General features: G+C 44.0%; 1 protein-coding gene across 2 annotated transcripts in view; it reads left to right on the top strand.

Moving 5' to 3' along the window:
• Nucleotides 1-19,194, top strand: part of LOC137518659 (leukocyte elastase inhibitor-like) — a 60,779-nt gene extending 41,585 nt beyond the window's left edge. For both annotated transcript variants that reach the window (XM_068236789.1, XM_068236790.1), the window contains exons 6-9: nt 1,929-2,040; nt 6,018-6,160; nt 13,042-13,197; nt 17,542-19,194. In XM_068236789.1, the coding sequence (XP_068092890.1) occupies nt 1,929-2,040; nt 6,018-6,160; nt 13,042-13,197; nt 17,542-17,949 (819 nt within the window). In that variant the 3' untranslated portion in view covers nt 17,950-19,194. The remainder of the gene's footprint in view (nt 1-1,928; nt 2,041-6,017; nt 6,161-13,041; nt 13,198-17,541) is intronic.
• The last annotated feature ends 3,393 nt before the right edge of the window (nt 19,195-22,587 follow it).

Here is a 22,587-nt window from a genome sequence, read left to right on the forward strand (position 1 = left end):
AGAACTAGAGCAACGTGTGGACTTTAGGTCCCAACATGTTTAGCCTCACCTGTTGCATCGATGATATCAGGCAGAGAGGACACATACAACAGTCCTTCTCAGCCCATGCATAGCAGCTTGCTGATTGTACAGACTTCATAAATTGCATGGGCTATAAATGTAGGTATGGCCTGCAGATCCCAGCATGTGAAGCCTTGGTAAGTGCAGCAATGGAATCAGGAAGATAGCCACATGTCCGATACAGCCTATGTATAACTGTCTTCTAATTTCACTGATTGTATAAATTTGCATAGACTTTGTGACCCAGGTTTTGATGCTCACTCTGCTCTCCCATTAGCCTTTACTGAGGCACTGATCACTGCAGCCGAGTCATGTCTCAAGTCATCTTGCTACCACGCTGAGCTTGCTCTTCCTGCACCTTTCATGGTGAGTTGAGACTCCAACCAACTGCATCCGAAGACATAGCAGCAAAAGTTGTTTAGTTGATAACTTTAATGATTAACTGTACAAGAGTTCTTCTTCTTCCGGCATGGTACAGAACGGGATCAGAACCTTGTTGTTATGTCTTCGGATTCTCTCCATGACTAACACCGGATCACGCACATCTGGCTTAACCAACTGCAGTGATCAGCGTCTCAGTAGAGGCAGATGATTTGCAGAATGGAAGGCAATGCTACTGTCATGTGGGACTGCTACACTTTCCAAAAAACATAACAAACCTCAACACTCATTAATATGAAAGAGTCAGGGCTATAAAATATACTTAAGATCCCTGGAGATTATGAGCACAGATGTCTGCTAGCAGGTGCACTATTACTTGCTGAGGACATTTAGCTACATCCCAAAGCTTATATGAAGTGATGTTGTTCAAATTAAGTTTTATTAAAGGGTTGAATAATTCACAGATCCTCAGCAACCACCAGCTGTCTGCTCAGTCGGTCCTACCTATTCAGTAGGATAAAGAAATACATTAAAGCAGTTTTTACCCTAACGGACAAGAGCAATTTTAACCTTTCAGTGCTCATCCCTTTCATTTGCCAATAGCTTAATCACTACTACTAATCACAATGAAATGATCTATATCTTGTTTTTTTTACTACCAATTAGGCTTTTTGGGGTTGATATTTGGTTTCAGTAATTACTTTATTTTTTTATGCATTTTAAAGGGAAAAATAAGGAAAAAATGAAAAAATACACTATTTCTCCAATTTCATCCCCTATAGTTTTAATATAAACACAGCTACTGTACATAAAAGCCACACATTTTATCTGCTTATATGTCCTGGTTATCACAAGATTTTAATTATGTCCCTAGTACAAAGTATGGTGACAATATATTATTTGGAAATAAAGATGTATTTTTTCTATGTTTTTTTTTCCCGCACCAATCTCAGGCACACACGCACAGCGGCTGCTACACTGTCTGAGTTATAAAAACGTCCTGGAGCCATTAAGAGGCTCTAGCAGGACATTTTTATAAGTCTGTTTGTCATTAAATAGTTAATGCACCAGTAGCTGACCAGTCAATGGTTAGTTTTTTGGCCAGATATTCACACAAACAGGCTTGATGAAGACTGGTCTGCCTGTGAAATGTTTTCTATAAAGTGCGATTTAATAATAACAAATACTGGAACACTTTTGTTATCAATAGCATGTGGCCATATATTAAATGGTGAGTGTCCCTTGCCATCCCATTTTTTAGCCACTTCATGCTATGGGCTCAAGGGTTCAAATTTGCGCACGTATGCTCCCACGGCACATGTGCGCTTTGGCAGAATGGCAGGACTTTTATCAATGTTCTTTTTGCACTAAAGGTGCACAAATAGGACAATTTTTAAATGTCTAATTTGCAGGAAGTAGTTAAACTATCAGATTTATCAGATTGCGCAAAGATAACATTTTAATGTGTTTGTCTCTTATGTATTTAGGAATATCGGACATCTACTCAAGCACTTTACAAAGCAAACTTGAAGTCAGTTGATTTTCATAAGGACAAGACCAGAGAAAATATAAATAAATGGGTTGAAACAGAAACAAAAGGTATAGTACATTTCATAATGATTCAGTCGTTGAGTTTTTCAGTCATTGAGCTTAGATTCATGGATGTAAGCAAATGTTTGTTCACGATTGAAGGTTGGAGGACAAGACACAATAGTTCATTAGTAAAAAAATGTCAACTCTTATTAAAACTCTTTTTTTTCTTCTGTCTGTGCTAAAGATTTTAAGAACTTCCTTTTCTATTGTAATCCCTTTTTCCTGCACCAGCTTTCAGTGCACACTCAGCATTCTGAAACCCATTCAAGCAGTGGCGCACCATGACCCGAGCCATCCTGGGGAGGAAGGTGAAGGGGCCTACATTTGAAATGGTTGCGGCCATATACGGCGCAGGGTATAGCTAAAAAACAGCTTACCCTGCTGCAGGCAAACTCCTACGTGGCGTTAATGCTATTTCCCTTCCAAGTTGTTGCAACACTGCGGGAATACATAATTCGGGCATCGGCTATTGCAAGCAGCCAAATTACCTTTTTTTTTTTCTAATTTGAGCTCCGGCCATTAAAGGGACACTTAAGTGAAACAAAAAAAATGAGTTTTACTCAACTAGGGCTTCCAATAGCCCCCTGCAGCTGTCCGGTGCCCTCGCCGTCTCCCTCCGATCCTCCTGTCCCCACCGGCAGCCACTTCCTGTTTCGGTGACAGGAGCTGACAGGCTGGGGACGCGAGTGATTCTTCGCGTTCCCAGACACATTAGCACCCTCTATGCTGCTATATGGTATATGATATATGCTATAGCAGCATAGATGGCGCTATTGTGGCCAGGAACGCGAAGAATCACTCTCGTCCCCAGCCTGTCAGCTCCTGTCACCGAAACAGGAAGTGGCTGCCGGCGGGGCCAGGAGGATCGGAGGGAGACGGCGAGGGCACCGGACAGCTGCAGGGGGCTATTGGAAGCCCCAGGTGAGTAAAACTCATTTTTTTTGTTTGACTTAAGTGTCCCTTTAAGGGCTTATTGACTATACAATGGCATGTAGCAACAGTATTTCAACAAGGAAGGATCCGCAGACCAGACCTGGTTTGATGAAAAATGTCTGTTCTTTATTAGAAAAATCCACATAACAAAAAGTGCAATAAAATCACAGGATCAATCTAGTTGATCCTGTGATTATATTGCACTTTTTGTCATGTGGATTTTTCTAATAAAGAACAGACATTTTTCATCGAACCAAGTTTGGTCTGCGGATCCTTCCTTGTTGGTTTATGTGGATGTCCTGGCTCCCCAGATCCTGCACCGACTGGTATGATAACTAAGGGGGTAGAGTGATTATGAACTTGTTTTTAGCAATACTATTTCATGCATGGTTTCCTGATGCATGGCGTGTGCATTGCAGTGCGTTATAACACAGATGTCAACGGCTGCGACACAACCAGGGCCGTCCCGCCCATGAGGCGGGGTGAAACTTTTGCCTCAGGCGGCACTTCTGGGGGGAGCGGCACCCGCCCGTCCGTGGGTGTGGGGGGCCACCCGAGCTGGAGGGGATAGCGGGCAGGAAGGGGGTATTGGGCCTAGCGGCGGGGAGGGGGGTTGGACCCCCCCTCCCTCGCCTGGGTCCCCCGTCCTCCGCTCCCCTCCAACTTTAAAAAGTTACGTCGCTGGCTGCAGCTATTGTAAGAGGCAACGGGCGGGGATCACTCACCTCTTCCTCGTTCCAGCGTGCGCTCCACTGACGTCACTTCCTGCTACGCCGCAGGAAGTGACGTCAGTGGAGTGATCCCTGCCAGTTGCCTCTTACAATAGCTGCAGCCAGCGACGTAACTTTTTAAAGCGGGAGGGGAGCGGAGGACGGGGGACCCAGGCGAGGGAGGGGGGGTCCGACCCCAGTCCCGCCGCTAGGCCCAATACCCCCTTCCTGCTCACTATCCCTTCCAGCTCGGGCGGCCCCCCACACCCACGGCTTGGGGGGGGGGCGATTTCTTTAAAGATTGCCTCAGGCGGCAAAAAGTCTAGGGCCGGGCCTGGACACAACAGAACCCATAAGTAAAATGTGTCCAGTTGCATTGCAACGGAACGCACAGCTGTACTGTGAAGAGTAACATGAAAGTCAATGGAATAACAAGCAAAAGAAGTTCTGCAAACACCAAAATGAATACAAATATATGAACTTTATTGTACAACTGAAGCAAACACAGTAAAACCAATTACAACAGTGTTTCTTAACCTCTTGCCGACTGCTCCACGCCAATCGGCGTAAGCAGTGCGGCAGCCCCAGGATCGCTCCACGCCCATTGGCGTGAACGGTCTTCTATGGGGCTAGCAGGAGATCACGCGCACGCTGTGCGCGCATCTCCTGCTCGGGGAGCGGAGCTCCACCCTGCCTTTAGTCTCCGTGCGGCGATCGCCGCTCGGGAGACTATTAGACGGCGGTTTCGCCCTCTAAATACTTTGTACAGCGCTGCAATCAGCAGCAGCGCTATACTGGGGAAAGCCGTGTGACACAGCTGTCTCCCTGGGGGACAAGAGAGCAATCGGCTCTCATAGGCAGAAGCCTATGACAGCTGATCGCGTGATTGGCCGGCAGGGGAGTGGGAGGGAGGGTAAAGTAAAAAAAGAAATTAGTAAAATTTATTTAAAAATAAAAAACATAAACATTTATAAAAAAATAAACAATGTGGGGGCGATCAGACCCCACCAACAGAGAGCTCTGTTGTTGGGGAGAAAAGTAGGGGGGAATCACTTGTGAGCTGAGTTGTGCGGTCCTGCAGCTTTGCCTTAAAGGTTCAGTGGCCCAATTAAGTAAAAATGGCCTGGTCACTAGGGGGGTTAACACCGCAGTCCTCAAGTGGTTAAAGAGAAGCTGAAGCGAGGATAAATTCTATTTTTTAACTTGTATTCCTGTCAATGACCATAACCCCTGCTAAACCACCGCTATCCCACAGCAAAACTAGGGGTCTATACCCCCTAAATTCCCTCTCCTTTGTGCGGGGAGCGCTTCCTGAATGAGGCAGCGCTAATGGCTGTAGCTCTGCCTCTCAGCACATCAATCCCGGCTGATCGCCGCCTCTCCCCGCCCCTCTCAATCTGCCTTCACAGAGAGGGGCGGGGGAGAGGCGGAGATCCGCCGGCAGATTGACGCCCATGGAGGCAAAGCTGCAGCTCGTAGCTCTGCCTACATGAGCAGCAAAATCCACGACCAAGAAAGTTGCGGCTTTTGCAGGGGGATTTGGGGGGTATAACCCCTCGTTTTGCTGTGGGATAGCGGTGGTTTAGCAGGGGTTATAGTCATTGACAGGAATACAAGTTAAAAAATAGAATTTATCCTCGCATTAGAGTCTCTTTATACACACTGAACAAACCTATAAGACACACCACAGTGTCTAATCAATCAATAGGTGCCTCACCTCAGTCATGGGTAACCCTGTACGCAGCATAAGTCAAGAGCCCTGTGAGGGAGATGGGGGACCCGAGTCTGGATGATGTAGGGTGCAAAACAATGACTCGTGCCAAAGAAAATGCTAATGCTCATAAAGAGATAAACCTTGACGATAATAGTAAAGTGTACGATGATCAAACAATATAGAGTAATAATATGCACATAGTCATGTTATAGCTGTGCATATGTATATAATAATGTGGCAAGATAAATGAGCAGAGCATATAAATGAAAGACGAAGGTAACTGAGTGATATGCATACAGTGACCGATCCGGTGTCCACCAGGATAAGGCAATATGAATGCAGCAACCAGTCTAGATAGAGGGAGACACAGAAATGCTCCATGCATGGCGTGGTCCTAGTGGTACTAGTATCTATATATTTTATTAGGTTTCATTTTTTCACAGTCACACTTGTGCTGCTTACCAGCTGTGCGAGTGTTACTTATACAGCGTCACATAAAATAAGGGAGCTCTGTAATTCTGTAATAATAGTTTTCTTTAGTGGCTATAAAATAACTATTTTCTTTCCTTGCAATGTGTTTTTTTAGTGAAAGATGTAATGTTTGTTTGTTTCCTTTATATTTGAAGGAAAAATCACCAACTTATTTGCCCCACGTTCATTGGACAAGAATGCTTCTTTGGTTTTGGTGAACTGTATTTATTTTCATGGTGAATGGATGAAAAAGTTTAAAAAAGAAAACACAAAAAATGCTCCATTTTATGTGAAAAAGGTATGTTAACTAATAAACCTTCTTAAAAAAATTATTCACTGGTGGGTAAAGAGGGAGAATCTGAATTTACCGGTTAAAGAGGAACTCCAGCCTAAACAAACATACTGTCATTAAGTTACATTAGTTATGTTATTTAAAATAGATAGGTAATATTATATCTTACCCACACTGTTTTAAAAGAACAGACAAATGTTTGATTTCATGATGGCAGCCATCGTTTTGGTTAAAAGGAGGTGACAGGGAGCATGAGACACAGTTCCAACTGTCCTGTGTCCTGATCACCTCTCCCAGTTGCTAGGCAACATGAATAACAACATAGGAAATCCCTTCATGCTCTGCACAGCATCAGGGGGGAAAAGCCCAGGCTTTTTTTCTTTGATGGGTGGAGCTTAGCTAAAAATGCAGCTAAAAATGATGCTTTGGTAAGAAAAACAAAGTTCTGATGCTGTGAAACTGTTAAAGAAACACCAAGCCTTTTCAGTTCTGCTAAGTAGATTTTTAGTCCGGAGGTTCACTTTAAGCATTTACAACTGGACATTGAGGGCTTATTCACAGTGGGATGTTGTGTTGTAATGTGGCATTAAAGTCACAATGCAGCGTTACAACGCAATGCAAAAAAAAAAGGCGGTAACGCACATCTATGCTGTGTTGCCATCCCATGCAATAGGTACAGTAACACATAAAGGCAATGAAAAGTATGCTTTCCTGTACCCGGTAACACGTGCGTTTAGAGCAGCGCTGGGCAACGTGTGCGTTTAGAGCAGCACTCCCCCCTCCCTCCCTGCAAAGTTGCTGCCAGCGTATGATACGCTGGCACTTCCTGACGTCACGTCATGTGAAGTCTTGTTGTCATGGAGACGCGACGCGGGACACCGGTGAGTGAGGTGAGTTTCAAATCCCAGGTACCCGCTCACAACTTTGCAGGGAGGGAGGGGGGTTGGAATTTAAGGAACGCGGCCTGCAATCCGCAAAGTGCGGCCCGGGCCGCTTAAAGTTTGCCCGGGCCTGGTTTAGAGGTAACGTACTACAGCAGTGCCTTACCATAATGCTACACGTTACAATGTGACCTTCCCATAGGCTTGTGATTGCAGTGTGGTAAGATGTGTTAACTGTGGACGTAGCCTAAAAGCAGTGAAAACTAATCCGGACCAATGACTTTCTGCCAGAACATAGGAAAATATGTTGGCTAATGTTCTATCTCCTTCAAGAGGTGACCCGGGAACATGCTAAACTTCCAATATACAGCTGCCTGTTACATGAAAGAAATGTGATGGGCACCCGTGATTACTGTAACAATTTTGACCTAATCAGCATAATAATAGTGTGGTATTGATGTGCATGTTACAACTAAGCAGAGTAAACTTTCCTTCACTTTACCTCCTCTATACCTTGTGTTACATACCTTAATAACATTGGTTCATTAATGCACAGTATTATATTACCATGCTGGACCAAACTGCAGAAGGTATTCTCTGTGGTCATGGGACTGCCATCATGCTTTTATCTCAAAACTCTTCTTTCAATAACTCTTGGGGAGTTAACTATACCTCCAGGTGTAACTTTACCTTTAACTTTAGTGTCACCTTTTAAGTTGAATTACTGATATAAATGGACTTTTGCAGGATATTCACATTTTTTGAGGTTTGCCTGTTAGTATATCAGACTAACATAAGAATAGAAAAGCCTAAGAAACAACAGAGAAGAACGAAGTGTACAAACAGAGCCAATCAGCCAAGTTCAGCAGAGATTGCTACTCTATTACCGGTTAGACCACAGAGCAGGCAGTGACGGCGCTACCCTGGGGCACGCTGTAGCACTAGTCCCCCCTGGGAATCGCTGTGCCCCTCTAAGGCTCCCCCGCCCGCTCAGTAACATACAGTTTACTGTTTCCAGGCTCCAGCCGCATACACTGAACAGGATAGGGTCTGTAAAAAAACTCTACATGTCAGCCTTAGTTTATGTAGGCGTTAAGCAAACCTAGGGTCTTATCTATTAACCATAAATGCCTTACAATACTTGCAAGATCCCTTAAAATTAGTGTATTTGGATCACACTTATATGTGTAAAAAAAAAAACTAAAAAAAAACTCTGTACCTCATTCTGATTGTATGTTTTAACACTGTCAGTCAACAGCAATTGAGTCTGGAGACGGCTTACCAGCTGACTGGTTTTCTTTTAAATTAGCCAATGAATGTTATATCCTGATTTACAACTTCCTATCTGTTAAATACAAGCTGTAGTGTCCAGCAATGCTTAGCTACTAAGATATGGAATTACACTCACAGTGTTTCTCTCCCTCCTGCCTCTTCCCTTTCCCCTTGTTTGAGTGAGACACAGGCTGGGTGCTGGAATGATTTGTTTGTGATCTGTCCACACAGGATCAGCTTGCTATTACGTAAGGATTAAAGCATGTCAGCCAATTAGCGAAATACATCTGTAGGTACCTTTTCTTCAATAATAGCACAATCCTTTGGACAATCTGCTCTGCTCAAAAGCGTCTGCGTTTGTGATGTTTACATTTGATTTCTATCATTGCTGAACTAGTAAGCCTTAATTTTATCACCTGTGTTAGCATTTTAGCAGTGTCCTGAACAGAGGTGGACTGACAACCCATGAAGACCACGGGCAATAGGAGATTATGGGGCCCCGTACCAGAGTTGCCAACCTTTCACATTATTTTTTACTGACAAAGATATAAAAATTTACTGACAAAGGATATTTTTAACTGACAAAAACCTCTGCGCCACGCGTATCGGCATGGTCATGCAACAGAATGTGGGCGTGTTCATGGGTGGGGCCAAATATACATGACCTTAGCACTGGGTAAAAGGTCTACCGGGGAAGTTTGAGCTCTGCCATAGCGTTTCCCCCCAAAATACATGTAATCTGACAGCATTTCACCAAAAACACATGTAAGTGGCAGTGGTTACCCCAAAATAGACATAATCTGGCAGCAGTGGTTCCCCCAACATACACATAATTTGGCAGCGGTTCCCCAAAATACACGTAATCTGGCAGCGGATCACCCAAAATACATGTAATCTGGCAGCAGTGGTTCGCCCAAAATACACATAATCTGAAAGTAACTGTTCCCCCAACATACATAATCTGGCAGCGGTTCCGAACCGTACTTCCCCAACATACATATAATCTGGCAGCTGTTCCCAAAATACACTTAATCTGGCAGCAGCGGCTCCCCAAAAATACAGTTAATCTGGCAGCAGTTCCCCCAAAATAGGTGCCCCGAATATAGGTAACCAGATCTATTGGTATCCCCAGTGGAAGTAACCAGGTCTATAGGTGTTCCCAGTATAGGTAACCAGGTCTATAGGTTTCCCCAGTATAGGTAGCCAAGTCTGTATGTGTCCCCAGTATAAGTAGCCAGGTCTATAGGTGTCGCCAGTTTAGATAGCCAGGTCTATAGGTGTCCCCACTATAAGTAGCCAGGTCTATTGATGTCCCCAGTATAAGTATCCAGGTGTATAGGTGTCCCCAGTATAAGTAGCCAGGTCTATGGGTGTCCCCAGTTTAGATAGCCAGGTCTATGTGCCAGGTCTGCGTGCCCTCAGTGACTGAGTAGACCAGACTAGTGGCACACAGAGCTCCCTCCTGCGTCTAGAACAAGGAAGAGGTAAGTCCACGCCTGCTGCCAGCCGCACACAATACTAAATCCTGGAGGAGGGAGCAGGGAAGGTGGAGCCCCAAGGTGAGGGAAGGGGGGAGACAGCTCCCTTCCTCGCCGCTGTGCCCGCTGCTCCCCCTTCACTGCGCTGCCACCCCTCCTGCTCACAGCGCGCTGCTAATCGGTTGGCAACATAGGGCAGGCTCCCTACTGACCACAGGCCTTCGGTATAGAATAAATGCGAGAGGGGAGTCAAATATTACCCGTAATCAATGTGTACACTTGGGAAAATAATACAAGTTTGCTTTATTGGAAAAAGCTTGCTTGACAGTATCAGCAAATTTTCACAAGGGAAATGTTGAGATTACAATAACAAATATTTTCACAAAGAGGCATCTGTGCTTGTGTTTAGAGATGTCCCGAACGGTTCGCACGCGAACTTATTCGCGCGAACAACATGGGTTCGCTTTTGCATCAAATCGCGAACTTTATGTGAGTTCGTCCCACCTCCTATACTACTACATTATTGGGCTAAATTTTCACCCTCTATATCACAGTCAGTAGACACATGGCAGCCAATCAGGCTGCACTCCCTCCTGGAGCCCCCCTCCCCCCCCCCTTATATAAGGCAGCAGCGTCGGCCATGTTCTCACTCTGTGTACTGCTGTTTTAGTGAGATAAGGGAGAGAGGCTGCTGCAGAGATAGCGAAAGCTTAGTTAGGCTCTTGTTAGCTTGATCCTTGCTAATATTTGTTGCTAAAAAGCACCACCAAAACAGCTCTTTTGAGAGCTAATGTTCTTGTGATGTGTTTTTTTGGTGTGGCCCACTGACACTGCATATACAGTCCTGTCTGTCGCAGCTGGTTCTTGCTAATTGCTATACTGTGCCAGGCCCAGCACATTCAGTGCCTAGTGTGACTGCTGCACATTGTATTATAATACCAGTCACTGCATACCTTTCACTGCACCTGTGTGACTGCACGCTGTTTTTTATAGTAGCAGTCAGTGCATCCATTTTCACTGCACCTGCGTGACTGCACATTGTTATACCAGCAGTCACTGCAACCTTTTCACTGCACCTGTGTGACTGCACATTGTTATACCAGCCGTCACTGCATACCTTTCAATGCACCTGTGTGACTGCACATTGTATTATACCAGCAGTCAGTGTATACCTTTCACTGCATCTGTGTGACTGCACATTGTATTAGTCACGTCAGTGTGGCCCTTGACCAAGTACAGTGTTCAACCCCCAATATTGTCAGGACGTAGTTGACTATTTAACACAGAACACCTCATCTTCCTCAGCTTCCGCACGGAAACGTGACATATCTTCCTCCTCCTGCTCTGATTCTGCCACCCCACTTAACACTCCGTCGGCAGCCATCTCCAAAGTGCCATCATCCCAGGGCTCATCGGTGTGGAAATTTTTTTGTGTGTCTGCCTCAGATGAGAGCAATGCCATCTGTACTCTCTGCCACTGAAAATTGAGCCGTGGAAAGACCAAGACCAATGTAGGGACAACTACCTTACGAAGGCACATGATGAAAAAGCACAAACTGCAATGGGATGACCACCTGAGGAAAAGCAGCACACAAAAGCAAAGCCACACACCGCAGTGGAAGATACCAGGCCGCAATTATTTCTCAAAAAAAGCGATACCCAAACTGTACCGTGATGTTGAAAGGAAAGTGGTGTCATCTCTTGCACACAGCGTTGAGTCAAGGGTCCATCTCACCACAGATGCCTGGTCTGCAAAGCACAGTCAGGCCTGCCCGAAGACTAAGTCAGTCCCCACACACAGCATCTCTGCCTGCAGGCAGCTTGACTGCCTTTTCCGCCACCACCAACAGGGTCCAGGACTCCAGGTGGATTCCTGAATTTTTAAAGCCGCTGCTAGCAGTGGTCGCTATAATAATTTTTCTGGTGCGTGTACATGCCTGCCTAATTTTTCTGGCTGCACTGCGGCTGCAACAACAAAACAAAAGGCATGTACATGTGTCAATTCCCCTTCGTGATCGTTACCTTGCCGCGGTGAAGGGGCTTGCGTATCACAATGAAGCAATGACCGGCTATATGAGTGTGTTAGGGAGCACACCTGACCCAAGAAGATAATAAGGTCGTTGCTTCATTGTGGACAGACAAAATTCGATCAGCTGGACACTCAGTCACTGTTGTTCTGTCATTGAGCTACCTCAGCCCGACCATATGGGCCTGAAAACCGCCATTGCCTGCACTCTCGCCATGGTGCACACCAGTCCAGCACGGCCATCATTACATAAACAGTGTAATGAAGCAGTACACTAATTACACTACCTGATTGATGTATACACACACAAGATGTTTTCAAGCACTTTAGGCCTCCAATTTAGGAATGCAATGTGATTTTTGCCCTTTAGGGATTATAACCCTGCTCTGCGTCAAATCTGGAATTTTCCCGGGGGCTTTTGGCGTGTATCCCACTCCGCCATGCCCCCCTCCAGGTGTTAGACCCCTTGAAACAACTTTTGTGGCCAGAATTAGCGTTTGTAGTTTTGAAAGTTCGCCTGCCCATTGAATTCTATTGCGGTTCGCATGATTCGCCTGGTTGCGAACTTTTTCGCAAGTTCACGCTCGCGGTTCACTCACAAAAATCCGCGGGTTTGTGACATCTCTACTTGTGTTCAAGGTTGGTCTCCTTTTTCAAATGATCAATGTTGTGTGTAATGCTAGGTACACACATGATACAATTTTCTGGTAGATTTTTCTGCCAGATCGATTTTTTCCAACATGTTTGATCTAAATTTCGATCGATTTTCCGATCAATATTAGTTCATTTTTATGGAAATCGATCGGAAAATTGATCGAAATTCAGATCGGACTTGTTAGAAAAAATGGATATGCCAGGTAAATCTGCCAGAAAATTGTATCATGTGTACCTAGCATAACACTTCCTAAGGCTTCTTTTATACTACAAATGGCAACGTGATTCCGATACAATTTTCACTGGATGCAAGGAACACAAAAAGGTAAAGCAGAAAAAAATGCGGCATGCAGGACTTGCATCACAATCAAATAACAGCAAAATCATGTGTAGTGTAAAAGAGTCCCTATGCTCATTTTCTGTAGGTACTAGTAAAGGATACAAAATGCAATGCACAAGCTGAATTAAAACAAGTTGTCTATTTTTGCCATTTTATCTTATTAAATAATTCATGCACAGTCTCAGTCCAGGGATATGAGTGGTATTTAAATACACCAAATAATTGTATTTCTCCAGGATGTACAAATAACAGTTCCTATGATGAGTCAAACTGAAAGATTTCAATTTGGCATAATAGAAGAAATAGATGCACAGGTTATTGAGCTCCCATATGGAAAGGGTGACATGAGCATGATCATTCTTCTTCCAAATGAAATTACTGGTCTGGAAAAGGTTAGTTACTATTTTTTTTATTATTGAAAAAAGGTTGATTTCATTATATTTCTGTCTCAACATTGTTATGTCAGTTTCTCTCCAATACAATAATACATTGCCTCAATAATATTCCTATGGAGTGCAGTATCATATGCAATAGTTACCGCAGGGTACACTTTATAAATGGTTGATGTACAACATTTATCTAAGTTTTATCTTCTGTGAAGGAATACCTTACCCAGATAGCACCAGAACTCTTGTAATAGCTTGTGTGACAGAGCTCTTTTGCAGTGCAGTTCTCTCTCTATGCATATTAGCTCAGCTAACATAGAGTAGGAGCTCTGGAAGAGTGTGAACATTAAGTTCCTCTGATCCTCCAAAGTAGGGACCAGTCTTCCCAACAGACAGAACAGACCGTTTCTAATGGTATCTAAAAATATATTTTTTTCTTCTGGACTTCATTTTCAAGTAAACGATATTTCTCAATATCTAACAAAGGAGCCCCTTTAATTAATATGTGGTATAAGATAAAGCCTACTCAATCTCTCAACATAAATATAGGGGTGGGTGCAGGCCCAGATTTAAATCACAGGTGCCTATAAGCACAGATGTCCTGGGTCCTTAGACTTCGCCCTCCATGAACCTACAAACCCCCCACAGAGTCTTCTGACTGGCCCAGCTGTCACTTCTCCCTTACCTCCCTTGCCAATCATAGGTAGCTAGAGGTGCTCCTTAGTATTAAGTAGCTAGAAATACCTTCAGTGATAAGTAGCTAGTGGTGCCTCAAAGCATTAGGTAGCTAGAGGATCCCCTGACTGAAGGGAGATCTTGTAATGAAGAGACCCAAGTGAGTATCCTCTCATTTACACTCCGCTCAGGACTCTTCATAGGAGGGAGGTGAGCCCCCTATCCATCATCATGCGCCTGTATGCATGTGCCTACAGTGCCTTATGTTAAATCCGGCCCTGGGTAGGTGTAACTAAAAAAAACACAGCATATAAATAAAACGTTCTGCCTATTGCTGAAATTATGTTGATGCTCATTAGGTGAGAGGGTATTTATTAACTTCTCTGGTGTCACTGCAGCTGCACTGTGTTTATTTTTATTGATGCCATCAATGTATTGTGGAGGGGGAGGGGACAGTGACATGAATGGGGACTTGCTTCTCCTAATAGCATTTTGTTGTTATTTTGTAACTGAAGTGTGTCTTCATAAATGTACCCAGTTTACCCATGGTCTTAGATAGTGTGTTATACTGTTTGTGTTAATTTACATGATATGATGAATGCAAACGTCGCTGCTGCGCTTTCCACTTTCCAAGACAACTATAAAAATATAGAGCTCCACATTGCGTAATACAGTCTGAATATTGTATCTCCGCATATGCACAGATCTCCCCTTTGACAGTGATGACAAACTGTGCTCTCACACATGATACCCCACAACACATGCCTATACCGCAGCCGATCACCAGATGCTGACTAGAGATGTCGAGAACCCCCGATTTTGGGTCCGCGAACCGCGGACACGAACTTTCGCAAAAATCTGCGAAGAGGTGGACAGGGCAGACTACCATAGACTTTAATAGCAGGCAAACAGCCGCCGACTTTAACGGTTAATAGCTGAGCCCCCTTACATGCTCGAAACACCAAATTTGCAGGTTATGTGGAGGGGGACAGTGACTACAAGAGGAAACATTTTTTTCCAAAAAAAAGTATATTTTTTGAGAAAATTGATTTAAAATTTCATAGGAAAAAAGTATACTTTTAAATGCGGTAAATGACAGTTCTAATGAAACAAAACCCGACGACTTTAGAGGTTAATAGGAAAGCCCCCTTACATGGTAGAAACACCAAATGTTCAGGATATCTTAAAAAGATAGTGGGAAAAAATATTATTTTCCTATTTTTTACAATTTTTTTTTAATGTGCTGAGTGTGAGAAATTTAAAAAAATGGCGTGGGGTCCCCACTACCAAGCATATTTAACCCCTTGTCTCCCATGCAGGCTGGGATAGCCAGAATGTGGAGCCCTGGCCGCATGGGGCTTCGCACCCTGAGCTATACCAGCCCACATGGTCCATGGCATGTGGGGGGGGGGGGCTCCGGGGGAGAGGGGCGGCTAAGCCTTCCCCTTTGCCCCAAGCCCTTGTCCAATCCATGGACAAGGGGCTCTTCCCCACCTCCGGTGCCCCAGGAGGTGGGGAAGAGCCCCTTGTCCATGGATTGGACAAGGGCTTGGGGCAAAGGGGAAGGCTTTTGCAGGTGGATCCTGCGCTTAATGTCAAACTAAGATTTCTTTAATGAAACCTCATGGGTCAGCTTCTTTTCCAAAAGCTGTTTAATTCACAATAGCTCTGCAAGATAAAATCAAATAAAAACAATCACATAGAGTATAACCTCATTAGACATGCGGCCTGTGCCTGCGGTGTCAATATACACTTACGCAACCTCAAAGACTTGTCATCATATAGTAAGGACCTTGGAGTTGTCTGCTCTCCCATGCAGCATCCCGCTCATTTGCTATCACTTCGGTGGCTCTGTGGTTCTCTAAATAGCTCTCAGTACTGTTTCCAACCAGTGCGTGCTAGGCGTGATGATGTCAGACGTACTACAGTGGGATGCGAAAGTTTGGGCAACCTTGTTAATCGTCATGATTTTCCTGTATAAATTACTGGTTGTTACGATAAAAAAATGTCACACAGTGATATTTAAGAAGTGAAATTAAGTTTATTGGATTTACAGCAAGTGTGCAATAATTGTCATTTTATTGATTCCAAAACCTTTAGAACTAATTATTGGAACTCAAATTGGCTTGGTAAGCTCAGTGACCCCTGACCTACATACACAGGTGAATCCAATTATGAGAAAGAGTATTTAAGGGGGTGGGTCATAAGTTTCCCTCCTCTTCTAGTTTTCTCTGAAGAGTAGCAACATGGGGGTCTCAAAGCAACTCTCAAATGACCTGAAGACAAAGATTATTCACCATCATGGTTTAGGGGAAGGATACAGAAATCTTACAGATTTCCGCTGTCTGTTTCCACAGTTAGGAACATAATGAGGAAATGGAAGACCACAGGCTCAGTTAAAGTTAAAGCTCGAAGTGGCAGACCAAGAAAAATCTCAGATAAACAGAAGCGAGGAATGGTGAGACCAGTCAGAGTCAACCCACAGACCAGCGCCATAGACCTACAACATCATCTTGCTGCAGATGGAGTCACTGTACATCTTTCAACCATTCAGGCACACTTTACACAAGGAGATGCTGTATGCGAGAGTGATGCAGAGGAAGCCTTTTCTCCGCCCACAGAACAAACAGGGCCGCTTGGTGTATGCTAAAGCACATTTGGACAAGCCAGCTTCATTTTGGAAAAGGTGCTGTGGACTGATGAAACTAAAAATTAGTTATTTGGGCATAACAAGAGGAAAAAGAACACAGCATTCCAAGAAAAACACCTGCTACCAACAGTTAAATATGATGGTGGTTCCATCATGCTGTGGGGCTGCACAGCCAGTGCAGGGATTGGGAATCTTGTCAAAGTTGAGGGATACATGGATTACACACAGTATCAGCAGATTCTGGAGACCAATGTCCAAGAATCAGTGACAAAGCTGAACCTGCACCGGGTTGGATCTTTCAACAAGACAACGACCCTAAACACTGCTCAAAATCCACTAAGGCATTCATGCAGAGGAACAAGTACAACATTCTGGAATGGCCATCTCAGTCCCCAGACCTGAATATAATTGAAAATCTGTGATGTGAGTTAAAGAGAGCTCTCCATGCTTGGAAGCCATCAAACCTGAATGAACTAGAGATGTTTTGTAAACAGGAATGGTCCAAAATACCTTCAACCCGAATCCAGACTCTCATTAGAACCTACAGGAAACGTTTAGAGACTGTAATTTCTGCAAAAGAAGGATCTATTAAATATTGATTTCATTTGTTTTTTGTGGTGCCCAAATTTATGCACCTGCCTAATTTTATTTAAACAATTATTGCACACTTTCTGTAAAACCAATAAACTTCATTTCACTTCTCAAATATCACTGTGTGTGTCTTCTATATGATATATTTAACTGACATTTTTTATCATAACATCCAGCGATTTATAGAGGAAAATCATGACAATTAACAAGGTTGCCCAAACTTTCACATCCCACTGTATGTTATTGATCAGTTGTCTTGACTGAGTGATGGCTAATTTTGGCCTGCTATTGGTTAGTTTGTTGTACAGCACGCTGGAAAATATCTTACAGGTTGAAAACGGGAGTTCATCACACCCCCACAAAATGTTTGTGGCAAGACCAATCTTTTAAACAGTTTTTATCCAAATGCTTACTAAGGTTATGTTTTACCCCAGCTCAAGCAACAGATAACTTTAGAGTCTCTGGTGAAATGGACAGATTCCAAAACTTTGAGTAACACGAAATTAGAAGTTCAAATTCCACGTTTCAAGATACAAGAAAGCTACGATCTAAGTCAATACCTTAAAGACATGGGAATAGTAGATGCCTTCAGCCAGCAAAATGCAGATTTATCTGGTATATCTGATGTTGGCCTTACTGTATCTAAAGTGGTCCATAAAGCCTATATTGAAGTTAATGAAGAAGGAACTGAAGCAGCTGCTGCAACTGGAATAGTTATTGTTCCAAAATCACTTTTGCCTCCACTACAGTTTATTGCAAATCACCCTTTTTTGTGTTTCATCAAACACAAGGCAAGCAACACTTTCCTTTTCTTTTTGAAAGTTCAGAAACCGAGTTTATAAGATGTATACACACACTCACGCTACTTTTTTTATTAAAGCTGTGTGGGGGTTTGTATCGTATGTACGGTAGTTATACATTTGGTGATAGCAGGTTTAGTAGTTAATTTTAATAAGGAGACCCATACAGTATCTAGTAGTATAAATTTAATTAGAGCTTCACACACATCCCAGGGATACAGTATATGAAAACATGTTCAAAACAGATATCTGTTGAGATTCATTACTAACTGTATCCTTTTGATAATGCTTAAAGGTAAATTTAAAAATATATATATCCATAAAAAACAGAGCACTATAGATATATATATCCATATCATATATCTGTCCTGCTTGCGCTGTTAATCCAGCTGGATTCCTCTTCTCGCTTCCTACCTGCAGAGTCGCAACAGGTAATAAGAGTGGGTTAACACTCACCTAATCGCCACTTCCAGCATCAAATCTCCGTGGCAACAGGGCATCACGTGACATGCTATCAGGGCGTGCCAGCGTATTACACATATTCTATCTAGAGGCATCGCAGTGCATCTAAGCTAAGCTGCACCTGACTGACATCCCCATAGAGGTACAGGGCCTCTTAACCACTTGCCGACCGCGCACTCATAACGCGCGTCGGCAAAGTGGTAGCTGCAGGACCAGCGACGCACATCTGCGTCGCCGGCTGCAGGCTAATTAATCAGGAAACAGCCTCTCGCGCGAGCGGCTGCTTCCTGTCAATTCACGGCGGGGGGCTCCGTGGATAGCCTGCGGGCTGCCGATCGCAGCTCGCAGGCTAAATGTAAACACAAGCGGAAATAATCCGCTTTGTTTACATTTTTACAACACTGCTAACAGTAGCAGCGTTGTACTAGATCAGCGATCCCCGGCCAATCAGTGGCCGGGGATCGCTGTCACATGACAGGCAGGAGCCTGTTAGAGGCTGCACAGGACAGATCCGTTCCTGTGCAGCCTCCGATCTCCGGGGCAGGGAGGGAGGAGAGGAAGAGGGGGAATCCTGCGGTAGAGGGGGCTTTGAGGTGCCCCCCCCCCCGCCAGCCACACGCAGGCAGGAGCGATCAGGCAGGAGCGATCAGACCCCCCCCAGCACATCATCCCCCTAGTGGGGAAAAAAGGGGGGCGATCTGGTCGCTCTGCCTGGTATTTGATCTGTGCTGGGGGATGTAGAGCCCACCCAGCACAGAGCTTAGAACTCAGTGCTGGTCCTTAAAGGGATACTGTAGGGGGGTCAGGGTAAAATGAGTTGAACTTACCCGGGGCTTCTAACGGTCCCCCGCAGACATCCTGTGTTGGCGCAGCCATTTACCGATGCTCCGGCCCCGCCTCCAGTTCACTTCTGGAATTTCAGACTTTAAAGTCTGGAAACCACTGTGCCTGCGTTGCCGTGTCCTCGATCACGCTGATGTCATCAACAGCGCATAACGCAGGCCCAGTATGGTCTGTGTCTGCGCAGTACACTCCTGGTGACATCAGCGGGAGCGAGGACACGGGCGTGCAGGCGCAGTGGTTTTCTGACTTTAAAGTAAGAAATTCCAGAAGTGAACTGGAGGCGGGGCCGGAGCATCGGTGAGTGGCTGCGCCAACACAGGATGTCTGCGGGGGATCATTAGAAGCCCCAGGTAAGTTCAGCTCATTTTCCCCCGACCCCCCTACAGTATCCTTTTAAGGGGGGGTAAAGGCTGAGTCCTGAAGTGGTTAAAGACACAACTGCACTCAATACAGCTGAGACAGGTGCTACACACCTACACTAATGGAGGATGTTCCCTTCCAAAATTATTTACATGCAAAGGATATTGTACTAGACCCTTGCACCGTAATGAGGTCATCCTTCCAATACAAGGGTCATTCTAATGCTAGGTACACAAAATAAGATTTTCAGCTGATTTACTGTCTGATCAATTTTCCAATCGTTTTTCCTATATTTTCTTATCAATTTCCATTCACTTCTATGAGAAATTGATCAGAAAAATGATCGAAAATAAGATCGGAAATTATCTATCGAACCATCTATCTGCCAAACTATCTTATGGTGTGTACCTAGCATCAGCGCCTGAGGTACAATTTGATGTATTAGTAGGCACACTGTGCCATTCATCTATTGCCAGGCCCTGCACCTGGAGGACCTGGGAATGAACTGCAGGTAGAAAAGTATTAAATGTCAAAATGAACTTGTATAGATTTAGAACAAAGGCATTGTACAGTATTTAGAGTCGTACCAATACTAAATTTCCAGTGCTGGCTATACTAGTTTTTATATCGCTAATGGTTGAATCTGCTGGATACAGCATTTTGATATCCAATTATTACAAGCAGATCATTAGTTGAAACATGTATTTTATCCAATATACTTTTCTTGATACTGTGTGCAGGTTTGCATTCCATGTAATCATCATTATGCTTTCCTCTTCTGGCGGAAATGTTTTGAAACTGTTATTCACTGTGAATGTTTACATATAGAATAAATACAGTTTTAAATAAAATCTCTGTACACTTGTGTTGTTGTTGTTGTATAAATATCTTTTGCACAATATATGGATCTAAAACATATTAAAAATTCATGGAGGATAGAGGATCATGACTCTTGGTATTGCCATGTATCCTCGAGTGTAAAGCAAGGTATAGTATTTAATCTTCCCTTCAGACACCAGCAAAATGTTTTGGCTCGAGTATAAACCTAGGGTTGAAGCCCAGGCTGCTTAGGGGCTTAGTGGCCCCTTTCCCCAATCCCCATACAGCATTCCCTGGTGTCTAGTGGTCCCTTTCTCCCCATACACATTTTCTGGTGTCTAGTGGCCTCTCCTCCCTCCATACCCAGTGTACCTGGTGTCTAGTGGTCCCTCTTCCCCTACACAGCGAACCTGGTGTCTAGTGGTCCTCCCTCCTTTACACAGCATGCCTGGTGTCTAGTGGTGGGAAGTATGTCTGACCTCTGTGTCAGACACTGATCCCAGCTGAGTACAATATAAGTACGCAGGTTGGTTAGCCCCAGCATCACAACAACTAGTGGCAAGCTACAGCTACAGATTCCAGAGAGATGCTGAGCGTGTTAGAGCAGTAACCCAGGAACGAATTGGATTTAGTATTGTACTGACCTACATTGGTCGAAATGAGCTGTGCATAGTCAAATGTGATCTGATTGCCCCACTGATGAGTACTGGTATAACCCCGCTGGGTTTAGCTTTCATATGTTTGAGTCCAATAAGGGACTGTTACTATCCAGTGTGGACTGTGGACTCATCTGAAATCTCCAACCTGGCTTCATATTCCATTACCCCAAAAAACATAATTCAGCAGTGTGTGCATCAAACAGAACATAATTAGGTAGAGTGTGGACTGCAGTCAAAATAATTAGAAAGCAAAGTTTAGCAGTGTTCCACACAAAATACAAAATTAGACAGCCTGTCGCCTCAAATATATTTACTAATAAATTCTGGTTATTGATTCATTGATTATTGATTTATGGTCTCATATTGCCTGTGTGATTATTATGTGCATTTTTTAATTGTTAAAAGGTACAACATACTCACATCACAACTAATATAAGTATCAACCAAAGGAAGACAAAGCAAACTATATATACAGTGGGTTGCAAAAGTATTCGGCCCCCTTGAAGTTTTCCACATTTTGTCATATTACTGCCACAAACATGAATCAATTTTATTGGAATTCCACATGAAAGACCAACACAAAGTGGTGTACACATGAACAGTGGAATGAAAATCATACATGATTCCAAACATTTTTTTACAAATAAATAACTGCAAAGGGGTGTGTGCATAATTATTCGGCCCCCTTTGATCTGAGTGCAGTCAGTTGCCTATAGACATTGCCTAATGAGTGCTAATGACTAAATAGAGTGCACCTGTGTGTAATCTAATGTCAGTGCAAATACAGCTGCTCTGTGAGGGCCTCAGAGGTTGTCTAAGAGAATATTGGGAGCAACAACACTGTGAAGTCCAAAGAACACACAAGACAGGTCAGGGATCAAGTTATTAAGAAATTTAAAGCAGGCTTAGGCTACAAAAATTTCCAAAGCCTTGAACATCCCACGGAGCACTGTTCAAGCAATAATTCAGAAATGGAAGGAGTATGGCACAACTGTAAACCTACCAAGACAAGGCCGTCCACCTAAACTCACAGGCCGAACAAGGAGAGCGCTGATCAGAAATGCAGTCAAGAGGCCCATGGTGACTCTGGACGAGCTGCAGAGATCTACAGCTCAGGTGGAAGACTCTGTCCATAGAACAACTATTAGTCATGCACTGTACAAAGTTGGCCTTTATGGAAGAGTGGCAAGAAGAAAGGCATTGTTAACAGAAAGCATAAGAAGTCCCGTTTGCAGTTTGCCACAAGCCATGTGGGGGACACCGCAACCATGTGGAAGAAGGTGCTCTGGTCAGATGAGACCAAAATGGAACTTTTTGGCCAAAATGCAAAACGCTAACACTGCACATCACTCTGAACACACCATCCCCACTGTCAAATATGGTGGTGGCAGCATCATGCTAGGGGGGTGCATCTCTTCAGTAGGGACAGGGAAGCTGGTCAGAGTTGATGGGAAGATGGATGGAGCCAAATACAGGGCAAACTTGGAAGAAAACCTCTTGGAGACTGCAAAAGACTTGAGACTGGGGCGGAGGTTCA

The sequence above is a fragment of the Hyperolius riggenbachi genome, chromosome 5 (assembly GCF_040937935.1).
Source record: "Hyperolius riggenbachi isolate aHypRig1 chromosome 5, aHypRig1.pri, whole genome shotgun sequence".
Taxonomy (NCBI): Eukaryota; Metazoa; Chordata; class Amphibia; order Anura; family Hyperoliidae; genus Hyperolius; species Hyperolius riggenbachi.